Raw genomic sequence first — 15,068 nt, 5'->3', positions numbered from 1 at the left:
TACATTGTCACACTCCCCCTCCTGCCTTTTTTTTTTTTCTCCTCTTCCTCGAGAGATAACAGTACCAAGAAGCTGCAGGAAAACAGATGGCCAAGTAGAGGAGCGATGTCCTCGGGCAACGTGAAAGCACAAACTGCAAAAGAAGCTGAATTCTACTGAAAATGTGCACAGCCAAGATCATAAATGCCCTGACTGGAGGAAGAATTGCCATTCGGAGCTTGCAGATCATACAACCAACAAGCATAAAACACTTCCTTGCTTCTGCTTCTTTGTCTATTACAGATCTTTTTCCAGTCTTTCTGCTTCATTCCTTTCTTCCTCTGCCTGCTCCTGATCACTCACTGCTTAGCCTCCCTGAAAAGTATCTTTAGACCCAATAGTTTAAGTGATGGTTTAATAATAATATCCAGACTGAACAAGATGCGGCTTAGAGTGAAAACTTAGTAGCTACAGGCAAATATGAAAAGCTAAAGTTCAAGATTAGTATGCGCACCCAGGGTTTACTTTGTTTTAAATTGAAAGCATTGAAGAGTCGGGTACAGTAAAAAAAATGTTAGTCACACGACAACAGCCTACAACCAACCACAAGCTTTGTAACTTGCAAGAAGTTACCCTAAGAAACTTCCCTCTAAAGAAGTCTAAGAAAAATCCTTTTAGTATGACTGACGACAAACACAGTGTACTATTTTAGTGGGCGCAGCACTACTGAAGGAGACAGCAGAATAGTCTACTCCCTGGCCAGTGCATGCAGTCTGAATGGAAAGTACATACAGAAGCTTAGGAAACAGTATTAATAGACTGGGTAAGATATTAGATAACCAGTTAAGTTTTGGAGAACACTTCTGAACTTTACAGAAAGTAAAGTGTTTCGGTCACTTTCTAGTGAGCGACCATAATAAAATCAATTAGTTTGGGCAGGAACTCAGGAAATGCTATTTGCAACACTAGTTTGAGACTGGGGTTTTACCACAATTATCAATGGTTTAGCAAGTTCCATATATTCAGGAACTCCAAAACTGCAACAAAAAAATGTAATCCAACTGTTGTCCAGTTTCAATTCACACACTGTCTTCACATCACATTGCATATTAACATGTAATTTTAATATTGCACATAAAATTACATAAAGTAAATATACCACTTTTCTTGAGAGACAGTGTAGCTGTAGAGCCCTCTGGAATAACAAAAATAAATTGAGCTATTAAATATTATTCCAGGGAATTAATAGGACACCCTATCACCTTCCATTTCAATGCTTTCTCCCTATGTCTCCAGACATTGGGGAAAAAAAAAGTTTACAGAATCTCATTCATTATTTCTCCTTGATGATACAATGTTGACATAAACCTACCAAATGAACACCACTGCAGCTGTTGTCTTATTTAGGCAACACTAGACCTTGAGTTCAAAGTAACTGATTTCTAATAAAAAACCCTGTTACCCTGTAACACAAGCCTGAAGCAAAAACACCATTATCTCCAAGACAGTGGAAGAATCCCAAAAGGTGTCCATTGAAGCCCATATCTGTACACGGGCAGAATTATTACCAAAAAGGATACTGATGAAAGATATTTGAATTATGTGTCATGTGCAGCCTTCAACTGAAGCTACACATAGTACACAGAAAGGAACTTGTGCTGATAGAAATCTGTCCCCCTATAGAAAGTCTCTCTGAAAGAAGTGTGACCAGCAGGTCGAGGGAGGTGATTCTCCCCCTCTACTCCACTCTCCTGAGAACCCACCAGGAGTCCCCACCAGGAGTACTGCGTTCAGCTCTGGGGCCCCCAACATAAGAAGAACATGGACCTGTGGGAATGAGTCCAGAGGAAGGCCACGAAGATGATCAGAGGGCCGGAGCACCTCTCCTATGAAGACAGGCTGAGAGAGTTGGGGTCGTTCAGCCTGGAGAAGAGAAGGCTCCGGGGAGACCTTATAGCAGCCTTCCAGTACCTGAAGGGGGTCTACAAGAAAGCTGGAGAGAGACTTTGTACAAGGGCATGTAGTGATAGGACAAGGGGTAATGGCTTTAGACTGAAAGAGGGTAGATTTAGATTAGCTATAAGGAAGAAATTCTTCACTGTGAGGGTGGTGAGGCACTGGAACAGGTTGCCCAGAGAAGTTGTGGATGCCCCATCCCTGGAAGTGTTCAAGGCCAGGTTGGATGGGACTTTGAGCAACCTGGTCTAGTGGAAGGTGTCCCATGGGGGCCCAGAGGCCCATGGCAGGGGGGCTGGAATTAGATGATCTTTAAGGTTCCTTCCAAACCAAAGCATTCTATGATTCTATGAAATGGGAGAACACAAATTGGTACAACACGCATATAGCGTTAGAATTGAATAGTGTTGCACTGGACATTGTGGTTATCTATCTTTAGGAATGGCAAACTGCTGAGTTTTATGTATTGATTGTAGAAAACAAATATCCTCCTAGAAAACAAATATCCTCCTGTGATTCCAAATATATCAAACATAATGATTCTAACAGGGGTGATCAGTCACCCAGGAGAGATCAGGTCTATGAAGACCATCGGAGCCAGATTTATCTACTCATTGAAATAACTGCACAGCTAACACACCCTAAACCGTGTCAAAAACAGGGGCCGCCACCAATTCAAATGGTAGAACTTGGAAGTCCCCTGACAGCTAGCATGACTCAGTATTGTCACTGGACTGCCAAAGTGATCGAGTCACCTTGAGGTACTCTGAAACATACCTGGAGTAACTTCAGCTTTCAGGCTGTGTCATAGTACCGCTTTAAACACAATATAATACAGTAATTTAACCTCAAGATGGAAACAGGGCTTAAAATAGTAAAGCCATCATCCAAGGTAAGTAGCTACATCCTCTTGGTCTAACATTAAAAGGCATCAGTGGTGTGATGACACACACATGGTGATAACACATGGGTGTGATCAGACATCACACTCCCATCAGTGGTGTCAAACACCTCCATCAGTCATGTCATGCAACTTAAAGTTACATTGATGACCCAACACACTTCAAAAAAATCAAAGCACTGAGCACTTTTAAGGGACAGTTCTAATCCATATGATTTAATTTTCACTTTCTATGTATTACCAATGTAACTTGCTTGACTGGATGGCATTTCAGTTAGGCAGTCTACAATCACATCTCTGTCTAGCAAGCAGGATGAAATATGTCATATTATTGTCTACTTTAAGTCTGTTTTATCCTGCCATCTAATGCAATAAAGAACTTGCCTATTCTCCCTTAAGAAACAGAGAAATTCCACAGGGCTAGAGGAAAACACTTACTCTTTGATCTTAAGAGTTGGATTCATAGGAAAAATCACTTTATTGAACCTTAAGAGCTTCAAGAGCCTCAGGTTTAGTTCAACTACAAAAGCATCTCTACACCACTTAAAAACTTCCAAATATCTGTTACTATAACTAACAGGCTAAAAGCTATGTTTAGAATTGGACATGCAATTCAACTCTAGATTACCTTAAATTTCCACAAAATCCATGTAAAATGACATATAAAGTAATAAAAACAGGTGCTGTCAATACTTGAAAGTTGGTTAGATGGTATAACAAATACTAGTCAAATAGATCCATAATGATCAAGCTTGCAGGGATTTAAATCCATTGGAATTATCTCTCAAAACAACATCTTTTTCCTTCCTAAAGGGCAGACGGCTTCACTTGCCTTTCTATCCAAATTTTGCTCTCAGGTACATTGCGACAGATCCTTAGTGCAAACTGAACAAGAACCTAAGCAGAAAAAAGTACTAAACTTCTGATCATTTCAGAGTAAAAACTTGTCATATTTGACATCAGTTTATGCAATAAACACTATCCTGTTTACCTTTCAATCTGCACTCTGAATGAAGAATACAAATAGCATGTGATCACACATTCTGGTAGTAAAGATGAATGTACCAGCTTGACTTCAACTTTTTTTTTTTTTTTTCAGCATTCACCCTTTTTATCTTTTCAATCAAGGCACAGCAAGTAAGCCACTTATCAACACTGCAAGTGCTACTACAAGAACACAAGCAAGGATGAAGCACTACCCACAAAATACAGACATTGCTACTTCAAGGTTCAAAGAACAGCAAATTTTTTAAAGAAATCCTAGTTACTTGCAATTAGGATGTCAGCAACAAACCGTATCTTATCAAAGATTGTTAGCATGTAATCACTTTCACTCTGTTCTTCCCTAGTCAGCCTTTAACCCTAATGAGTAGAAAATATCTTTTCTGCATATACTAGGGTTCTACCGAGAAACACCTGTACTAAAGCACAGAAGCGTCTTTCATCCCATGTTCCCTTCACTTTTTTTTCCAAAAGAACTAAGGACACGAGGAACTCAAGGGAAACAAAAGGGATTCACTTTCTTGTGGTTGTCACAACTTCCCTGTCAACCACCAGTCAGGACCACAGAACCACAAAGTGTAAGAGGAGAAAAGAACATGAGTTTTCCTGTCTGCTCTATATGCTCCTAGGAGAGGGAGTTAACAGAACTCAAAACAACACAGTGCAAGATTAAAGCTGCAGATACGCAAGTACATTTGTTAGTTCTCCCTTAAAGAGCAAATAAAAAAAATAATCTTCAGTTTTATTTTACTGCCTGAACTGAAAGCATTTCCAAAGTTCTCAATTTAGAGGATGCAATAGACAAAGCTGTGGGTTTGTTGCTTGATGGGGGGGATCTTTGTCTGTTTATCATGCACAGTAAGATGCCATTTCCAATCCTGCCTGTTTTACTCTGTCCATTAAGAGCTTATATACAACACTTAATTTCGATAAAGCTAAAACTATACAACACTATGCTTCTGAAAAGAAGTGATCTTACCTGCTAGTCTTAAAATAGAACGCTACTAGATAAAAATTACGAGAACTAGGATTTCACAACCTTATGTTCTACATAATGCTAAAGAATTACTATTAGAGTACATACCAGTAATCAGGAAAATTGTTACGTGACAGCAGAACTAACAGAACATGAAGTAGCTATGCTTACAGAAGGCACACTCAGCACTCATGATCAGCAATATGTCCTAAGTTTTACTACAGTTCTAACATAGAAATCCTAAACTAACTCCAACAAGAGTTAGTCAAGACTTCCTCAGTTTATGATTCAAGTGTGCTACAGTATAAAGACTTCTCAGTTACTTTTACACCTATTTCTTAAGGCATAGGGAAGTGGCTCACAAGATTCCAATTTCAAAATCCACCAACAGCATTGAAAAAATATTACTTAGAACTAAAAACCAAACTTAAGAGACCCTACACAGATAATGACTCCTTCACTTTAAAAATCAAAGTAATATTTTAGAAGAGTGCATTACATGAAGTTGTGCAAATAATGACAAACTTTCCAAAGTCATGAATTGTAACTGGTACCTAAAAGTTGCAAGCGATCCTTGGCCATTGCCAAATTTGTCATCATTTTAGATTGCAGACGTCGAGCCCGTTCACACTGATCACCTTACAAAGAAAAATCAATGTTAAAACACAATTTGGGAAATTAACTTTTTTAAGTGCTAAAATACTGACACCCAGCCTTCCCTCCTCTTCCTCCCACCCCTTATTTACCCCCTCCACTAAGGAACATTGTTGCAAAATTAATTAAAAAATCCTAAAGCTTTCTAATTAATCAATAATTTAAAGTTAGTTGACACTATCTGCTTTACAATATTGCTTGTACAGCAGTGGGAACCCAAGCATTGCTTTGCATATTCTCTAACATCTCATGCCGACCTAATATATGTTTTTTGTCACTGCATTTTTCCAAACAGAAGTCAAATAAAAAAGGTTTTTAAAAAGCTTGAAAAGTGACTGAGAGGCAAGTACAATTTGAAATAATTCACTTTGGCAAAACTAATGGATTTAAATTCAGTTGACTGTGTCCCTTTACATTTCAAAATACACAGAATTACAGACATTAATATAAATGCTTCCTAAAAAAATAATGTCTGTTCAAGTCAAGCTTTTTTTTTTTTTTTTTAAACTGTGCAATTTAGACGGGTTGTATCAAATGCCACTGGTATTGCTGTGTAAGTAACACGTCACCATATACTGTTCACAAACATTTCTAAACATAGCTGAGGAACAAAAAAGTAGTCTGCAAAAGCTGTTATAGGTTTGGGCTTTTGCAGGGGGTTGGGTTATTATTACTATTATATTATTTTGAGGACAAAAATTCTTAGCAAGTCCTTCACTACACCTATTTTTCTATGGTACATACCTGCTTCTAAACTACAGCTTAAAATGTTTCCATATACACAGATGGCTTGCTTTCTTTGTCGGAAATGTTCAGCTATTTTGGCATAAGCTATTCAGAAACACAATGCTAGACCATTCCAAATTGGTGTGTTTCTTTTTTAGTTATACTGAAGGGAATATAAAATTCTGCATAAGTGAGAACATGAACTGTCAACTTTGGCAAATCAAATGAGAACTCAATATTTTGGCATTCCCATTACATAAGAAGCCAAGTGTTTTACTTTAGAATTTTCATGAACTGCTCATGATTTTGGATAGTCTGAAAATATTTGAAGCAAGATTTGCATGTGTTATAGACCAGAACATTAAGGTGGAACAGAGAAATGGACCCGTGTTCACCTAAAAATGGACCCGTGTACAGCTAAAACAGGAAGAAGAAACACTCTTATGAATTAATTCATACAGCAGACCATTCCTAGCACCTACCATATTTAGCAATATTGATTCCTCACTTTGAAGAAGCCATAAACCAAAATCTTTTCCACGAAACTCAAAACTGGCTTACCTTGACCAATTACTAAGACAGCTATTCCTTTTTCCAGTTCTTCAATTCCTTTCTTATACCATTCAACAGCTTGTTCCTTTTGTCCTGCTTAAAAAGGAAGTGAACCCATTATTTTCTGTAATGAATTAATGCCTGAATTAAAGGAATGGTTCCATATAATTCTGCGTAAAACAAGTAAGAGGAAGGCAGAGCTATTTGAACAAAATTCTATGATTTAAAGAAACACTTAAAGGGACACTGTCAACTTGATATCTACTTAGTTTCAAATAAGCTTTTCTATTAAAAACAGGTACTACACCAGCCTCAAATCACTTTTGCCTATTTTAGGAATACTTCTCCATCTGCCTTAAAGAGGTCAGTCCCGAAAAAAGAAAAAAAAAACCACAAAAAACCACAAACAAACCACAAAACCCACAAAAAAAAGCTAAAAAAGTTAGCCTACACATATTCATTCACAACAGAAATGGTGAAATTAACAGTTTTTCTTTCCGGAACATCAAACTGAGACATGCCTCTTAATCTTCCAGTGATAGCCAATACCAAAGTAACACTAGAAGCACAGAAACTCAAGAAGAAAAGCAACGAGTCTAAGATACTGCACGAGTGAGACAAGAAACACTTTTCCTCTGGTTAACTTTTGTACAGAGCAGCTCATTTGTCATGGGGGTATTTCTTTGGTCATCCTATCATGAAACTGCTGTATTGCAGGCGTATGTCAACTTTCACATGAAGTACAATACATGTAGAATTAGAGTACACCTCTGCACCAACAATGTCCTAAATGGATATCACAGCAAATACAACCATGAATGTGCCTACGCCTAACCTATACTATCTGACACCATGACAGCAAATAACCCATTGAACAGATATTTATATCTACTTCATATTGCTCCCCTTCTATAAATACTCTGCATTAAAGAAATACTTGCCTGCATATGGAGACATACTTTTGCAAGTTCTCTGTGTCACACTAAGCATGCCTTTCCACACAGGAATACAGCACATTAGGTATTACAATTTAAACCTGATTAGCATTAACAAGCTGCTAGTGCTAGAAAAAACAAAAATGCCTAGAATTAAACCTTCAGATATCAGTACCCTAATGCTTCACAAAACTATTCCTAAGTGCCAGTTACCAGTGATTGTGTTGCTTCGGCACTCAAATCTTTTGGCAAGTTCAGTCCCAAACCTGTTTTCTAGCAAATTTTAGTGCCAGTAAAAATATTTCAATACATTTCTAGAATCCTCTTAAGAGTTTTCCCTTGCTCCTCTCCAGATGCAAAATCTTTTGATAAAATTTGGGAAGTTACCCTGTGCAGGTAATTCCATGCTTTGCTCTTCTTACCAACACAAACCACAGGAGCAGCACCTTCCTACAGTCGTGTACATCACACACCTTGGGAATCATTTTATTACCGCCCTTTCTCCGCCAGCCTCATATATCCTGACTGTTAAGGACAAAGCTAGATAAATTAAATCTTCAAAGCTGAGTGACTTTGATCTTCTCTGTAGCCTTTTTTTCTTTAAGCTTCTCCCCATCACCTATAGAAACGGTTTCAACTGCAGTGTAAATCTAATGCTGATTATGGCTATTAGAAATGAAATCCGAGATGATTCCAGCCACCTCTGCTATTGCCTGAATTACTTTGCTATTCTGAAGAGCAGTTGCAAGCATGCCAAGGTCATAATTAAAATCTCACTTCCACCTTTTAACTGGAGAAGTTTTAAAAGCAATACACCAAAATGAGCTGTTTGCAAAGGTAGTGCTCTGAATCTGCCCAGAACGGTTTACTAGTTCTCAGTGATTAAGACATTAAAAGTACAATAAAAAAGTCACATTCCTGAGAAGTCATTGATTTGCTGTACTGGGTCTGGCTGGGATGGAGTTAATTTTCTTCATAGCAGCCCCTATGTGTTTTGGATCTGTGACTAAAACAGTGTTGATAGCACACCAATGTTTTGGCTATTGCTGAACAGCTTGCGCAGCTCAAGGTTTTCTTTCTCCCACTCTAGGTCCCCAGCAAGTAGGCTGGTGGTGCACAAGAAGTTGGGAGAGGACACCGGCAGGATGACTGACCCAAACTGGCCAAAGGGATATCCCATATTGTATAATATCATGCTCAGCAATAACAACTTGGGCAGAGGAAGAACAGGGTGGGGGCTGTCTTCCAAGGCAGACACTGCTCAGAAACTGGCTGGGCATTGGTAAGCAATTGCCTTTGCATCACTTGTCTTCTCCCCACCTCTTTCCTTCACTTATTAACGTGGCTTTATGCTGAACCACAAGTTTCCTCACTTTTCTTATTCTCTCCCCTGTCCCCCTGAGGGGAGTAAACAAGCAGCTATGTGGGTGCTTAGCTGCTGGCTGGGGTCAACCCACCTCACATGCCTTCTCAGTCCCAGGAAAAGATGTTAAGCTTGATTTTGAAAATACCAAAACAAGAATACTAATTTTCCCAATAATTCAGAAGCATAAAAATTACCAGAAGTGCTATCATAATTACTGAAGTGCACATCGATTCCAGAGCAGCAAAAATGCCACATAATTAACAGGATATTGGACAATCCAGAAATCCCAACAATTTCACATACTACGCCTAAGAAATTATTTTCTGTTGGAAGTTATAAAAAACTTGTTTACATATCAAATAAATTCAATGGTATGCATATATTCCAGTAAAAACAGATCAGCAAATAACAAATGATGTATCAAACCAAAGTGAGTTCTTTCTCAGTGAAATGAATATTGCTTTTGCAGGGTTGTAACAGCTTTGCAACTGCTTGCATTAGCAGCAAAGATTTTTTCTTACTAAATGTATGACCTATGCAGCTAATTCATATAGGACAACTCTAAAAATAGCTATAAAGCAAGTCCATGATTAAAATTGGTATTTGAAAGCTTACCCTTCAAACCACCAACAGTTATAAGCCACAACAGTGGAACAGGCACCTGATAATTTAAGACTTAGCTACTCTTCACAGTGCAATCTTCAAAAACACTGAAGTTTTAAGCTACCTCACCTTCTTTCATGCTTTGGTCCTACGACCCTCAATGCTCTTATACTGCACATCTGTTCTGAACTAACCTTGCTGCACATGGTGGGTTTTTTCTCCCAGAGCTTACCACTGCCACTCCCAAATTGTCAATGCAAAGCAAGACACATCCCTCGCCTTTATGGTGCTCTCAGCATGTAGCTTCTATTGAAGGCCTAGTCCTATATTTTTAACCTCCTCCTCTAGGATAGCAGTTTCACTAAAGCTCAACTGAAAGGGCATAATAAGGTATTCTGATGTTTACAGAGAATTTTAAAACCCAACACAGCATGCCCGTAAGGACTACCTTTTAGATGCTGACAGACTTGTGCTGCTGCATTTAGACTAAATGGATAAATCAAATGCACTAGCAATTGCTTCTTTTTTTATCCTCTAGACAGAAAAAAAAAATTCCTCACTCCTGTGTTTTACTTAATCGAACCCTAAACATCCTCCTTAAGATCTTCTAGTCACATAGTGATAGTTTTTTTAAGAGTAAGCATGTCAAGCAGTTTAAGAAAAATGTTTTTAAAAAGCAACTGCCAAAACATGAATAAATATTTCTTTCCTTAAAAGCCAGATGACTCCAAATGGGCAGTTTGAGAGGCAAGTTTCCTGAAGACTCACTTCAACACTTCCATCGTTTGTCAGACAGTACATTAAAAGATGCACCCTTCTTATTGTCCCTGGTGCTTTTGTTGCCCGGCTGGCCTGGTTAAACCGAAAGCTAGTTACAGTCACACCCCCCGATTTCTAATGGCCTCACCCAGACCCCCGCATCAAAAACTTTAAAGTTGTGAGAGTGAGACGCAAAGACTTGCTTTGCGTGGGAAATGAGTCCCAGCCACGGCTTTCTGACCCAGCCTGCGCCTGCCGCGGTGCAGGGACGGACCCAGCGGGGGGCGGCGGGAGAGCAAAGCGCCGTAACCGCATGCGGACACCGCCACGCAGCTCACCCTCCCGCACACGTCCTTCGCAACCCGTATTTCTGATATCAGCGGGTTTTGGTTTTTCCTCACTCAAAGCGGCAGCCCCGGTCCCGCGGCGCACGGCCGGCAGGCCCTGCCCGCCCTCCCGCCACCGGCCTGCCCGGCCCGGCCCGCCTCCCCCCGCAGCCCGGGGCGGCCGCCGGCGCTCCCCTACCTCTCTCGTCCTCGTCGATGCGCAGCGCCATGGAGATGCACTCGAAGGCCCGCTTGTGACAGGCCCGCACCGTCTCGGGCGCCCCGCCGGGCTCGGGCGCGTCGCCGGCCCCGGCCCTGCTGCCCTTGGCGGCCATGAGGGCGCCGCGGGAGAGGCGCTCGCAGAGCCAGGCGAAGAGCAGCCCGAGCTGGAACGCGACGAAGCGGAGCAGGGCGAAGGCGGCGAAGAGCGGGTACGAGAAGTAGTACAGGTTCCGCTTGTGCGGGGACGCCGCTGCCGCCGCCCCCGCCGGCGGCACGGGGGGGGCCGGCCCGGGCGGCGAGGAGGGTGAGGCCCCGGCGGCCGGGGGCGCGGAGCTGGAGCCGGCTGAGCCCTTCTTTTTCCCTCTGCCGCCCGGAGAATTCATTCACCGCCGTCGCCATAACCCGCTGCCAGGGACTGACAACAACCGGCCATGGCGGCGGCGGCGACGCCCCTTTCGCTCGGCCCCAGGGGGAGGAGTGCGCAGCGGCCCTGGCCGAATGCGGGGCGGCGCCGCTATTGTCGACGCGCCGTAGCGACAAGCGACAATAGGAGGCGGGGATGGCGCCGCGGGGCGCCTACAGCTCCCGGCGTGCCCCGGGGCGGCGGCGGCAGCGCTTCGCTCTGCGCGGCCTGAGGGGTGCACGCTGGGAAGCGTAGTCCCGGGGCGGCCCCGCCGCTGGGGCAGCGGCCTGCACCCCGGCAGGAGGGAGGGCGCCGCGGGGCGGGACCGGGCGAGCTGCGCGTCCTGTCAGCGCTGTGCCTGGGGAGCCTCAGCCCCCTCCAGCCCTGAGCGGGAGCGCTGGATGTCAGCGCGTTGGAACAGCCCGAGTGGAAAGACGTTGAATAATTTAGTAAAATTAACGATTCCGACTGGAGCGGTGAACCGCCCTGCGGGCAAAGCGCAGTGCAGGTACCTCGCATCGCTCCCCGCGCGCAGTCGTTTGTCGAGGCGGATGAGGAGGGTGCAGGGGAATTTCCTCATTTCCCGAGTCAGAGGCCTCTTACGCAGGGATGCGTAACCGCCAGTAACGTGTTGTGTTCCTTGTCCCGCCACTGCCGAGCTGCCCCCGAGGGAGTACTCTCCGGTGCTTTGTCTGCTCCGCGTTTCTGTAACTGAAGTGACAGACTGTCTCCTCAGACGGAGGAAAATAATGTAACTGAGTATACATTATAGATACATCATTTGGGGGGGGGGGGGGGAATCTAAATTCTTTTTCCACCCTCATTATTTTATTACTGTATAAAACACAGAATTTTATTAACATATAAAATAACATATAAACAGAACTATTCATGACCTAGAACCGTTATTAGACAAAAACAGTAAACCCATCAGTGCCGAAAAAAATGCAGCAAGGTTCACTAAGTATTTTTATTCTCTACTTTGTGAGAAGGATGATGTACTTATATTGTGAAAATATCATTAAGTATTTTCCTGTCCACTCATGACTGGGAAAAGTTCAGTATCTAATTTTTTTTTTCAATATTCCTAACTGTCCTTAAAAAAAAATTTAAAATCTCTTGTTTCCCGATATAAAAATTTAACAAATTTTGGAGTACCAGAGAAATTCCAGAAACTTCAAGCAGCGTTAATACTATGTAGCATTCAAAAATGTCAAATGAAATAAGCCACGTGACAACAGATGACAGACCTACAGCCTCTATTATCCACCTGCTCTCTGACGTATCATCCCATTCCTGAGCAAAACAGTAGAAAAGCTGGTGAAGGAATAAGTTATTAATAAATTAAAGGCCAGATTGAACAACAAGAAGAGGAAGACAATGGATCTCAAACAATCCGGACTACTCAATCTATTCAGTTATTTTTACTTTTTAAAAAATTTAGAATGACACCTTTGTAAGTCATGTGACTGTATCATGGCAATAAAATATAGACTCATGCACTGGTAAACAACGCATCTGTTAGGGGAATAACAACTTGTTAAGCCAAAACACAGCTTCAGAAGTAAACATCAGTCAGGAATTGGGAGCAAAGGTTAATGCTTTTAGTGAGAACCTACAGAATCGGTATGTTTATAAAACAAATATAAAATTTATTAAATTATATAAACCAATATAAATTAAATATTTTAGTGATCTGCAAGTTGAATCACCCTACCCTCCCATATTAAGCTGGCTCTAGCATTCATTGGGACCTGTCTGTGAACTATTCTAATTAATAATTTGGCATAACATTAATGTAGTTTAAAAAAAAAAAAGCAGCCTTAAACAAATCAGAGCAACAGTTGGCTTTCTGCTGGCTTAGTGAGATGTCCTGGCTCAGCAAGCGTTCTGATGAACACCAGAAAAGGGTGGGGGCAGAAGTGAAACTTCGTGTTTTCTGGAGCGGACGTTAGATCAGCTCACCCACCTGACTTGACTTCGCCCTGAAGGTTGAGGACTCGTAAAATACAGGAGGTAGAATGTGGTATCTCAGCGAAAGGTTTGGGAATCAGAGCAGACAAGCACCACAATCGTAGGAATTAGAAAGGTGCAACTACTCTGACACCACAACTTACTATTGCACAAAAGGTCAAGTTAGGAAACCTTTTCTCACTCCCAACATGACATCATTGCAAAAACTGAATATAACAGAAAATGTATAAATGGGGAAACAGGGGGCTAGGGGTAAAAGGATTTTTTTCCTTGATAGCCATTGCTACAACAAATTCAGGTATTCTAAATGTAATTCTCTGAAATGTCATGGCTAGAACATGATGAAAAATTAGGGGAGCACCTCAAAATGAATGAACAGCTCGCACTCTTCACCCTCACCTGTTCACATTAAGAATTTATTTGTATTCCTGTTTTGTTTAAGCTTTAGAAAAAAAATCTCAGGATTTTGCCTTCTGTGTTTTCACCTAGCCTTCTCGACACCAGCTAAGTTTGCCAGTACTAGGTACTCAAATTGACACAAAGACAGCATGCGGTTCTGCTGCAATCCCAAATCCTTCAGTTCAGTACCAAATCTGTGACTGCACTACTTTTTAAGCCTGCTTATCACACTGATAACACTGTCAGTTCTGTAAACATAATTTCAAATTCACTGATGTAAACACACTTCATCATTACCATTAAGAATTAGATGATTACATCAGAGCATAACGTAATGAGAACACGGCATTTTCTGTTATTTCTCCGTATCTTTTCAGAGCATCAGCTGGATCGTTCATACACATTGTTGTCACTGCCACAAGAAGACAGAAAAAAAGAATAGACCTATTGTTGTAAAACAACAACAAAAGTTTATTTAAAAAAAAAATTTAGACTACAGGAATGTAACTACTTTCTCAAGCCAAAAATAAGAAGGTTCTAAAGCCCTTTTTAATCGACTAGCACAAACCACGTTACCAGACACAGAATTTAATTCCTAATGAAAACAAAACAAAGAAATCAGGCATAGATATTAAAGCACTGGTGCAATTTGTAGCAGTACAACAACTAAAAAAGCAGTAGATTTTCCGTTTCTTGATAGCTTCAAGTCAAGACAGGATGATTAAAGCTCATACCTAGAGAAAGCTGAGCAGCTGCATTTTTCTTAACACAGAGGCAACTGGACAAAACTAATGGCCACCATTGTTTTGCAAACTGTACTCTACACAGCTCTGAAAGGTCATTTCACTAACAAAACCTCCTTTTCAGTTCAAAATTAGTTTCAGCAAAGTTATTTTGCACAAACACCATAGTGAGCTCCTCAGGCATCAAACTGCATTAATTATCAGTAGGTTTCTGTACCACAAAACTTTCAAGGGCCCGTGTTTTTCAAAGGCTTGTTTGGAGAATAGAAACATAGCGCCAGTGTTAGTCCTGACAGGGCACCTGCAAATGGGATGACCTGCCTGCTCCCCCACAAGGGGCCTTAACCAAACCTCCTTGGGCTACACCTCAAAACGGTCAACAGAGGTCAGGAGGGAGCCTCTGCTTCGGTGAGGAAAACTGCCTTAAAAAAAAAAACAAACAAAACCTCAGTCAGAGCCGCTTGGCATAATACCGACTGCCTTATCAAACACCCCAAACACGGACCGAGGCCGGACAGCCCCACGGCAGCTGCCACCGCACTTCCCTCAGCCGCTCTCTGGCGGTTGAAGAACCGCCGCGCGACCCGCACCG

General features: G+C 41.6%; 1 protein-coding gene across 9 annotated transcripts in view; it reads right to left on the bottom strand.

The window, feature by feature from the left end:
- The window catches only part of SPAST (spastin), a 42,273-nt gene extending 30,785 nt beyond the window's left edge, over window positions 1-11,488 (bottom strand). For 2 of the 9 annotated variants that reach the window (XM_075496052.1, XM_075496054.1), the window contains exons 1-3: window positions 10,935-11,488; window positions 6,756-6,842; window positions 5,369-5,452 (exon numbers count right to left, since the gene is read on the bottom strand). In XM_075496052.1, the coding sequence (XP_075352167.1) occupies window positions 5,369-5,452; window positions 6,756-6,842; window positions 10,935-11,340 (577 nt within the window). In that variant the 5' untranslated portion in view covers window positions 11,341-11,488. The remainder of the gene's footprint in view (window positions 1-5,368; window positions 5,453-6,755; window positions 6,843-10,934) is intronic. The other 7 variants (XM_075496046.1, XM_075496049.1, XM_075496047.1 and 4 more) reach the window with 6 other exon arrangements.
- Between the last annotated feature and the right edge of the window lie 3,580 nt (window positions 11,489-15,068).

Source organism: Mycteria americana, chromosome 3 (genome assembly GCF_035582795.1).
Source record: "Mycteria americana isolate JAX WOST 10 ecotype Jacksonville Zoo and Gardens chromosome 3, USCA_MyAme_1.0, whole genome shotgun sequence".
Lineage (NCBI taxonomy): Eukaryota > Metazoa > Chordata > Aves > Ciconiiformes > Ciconiidae > Mycteria > Mycteria americana.
Note: the sequence above shows the minus strand (reverse complement) of the source record. Positions and strands in the feature narration are given on the sequence as shown.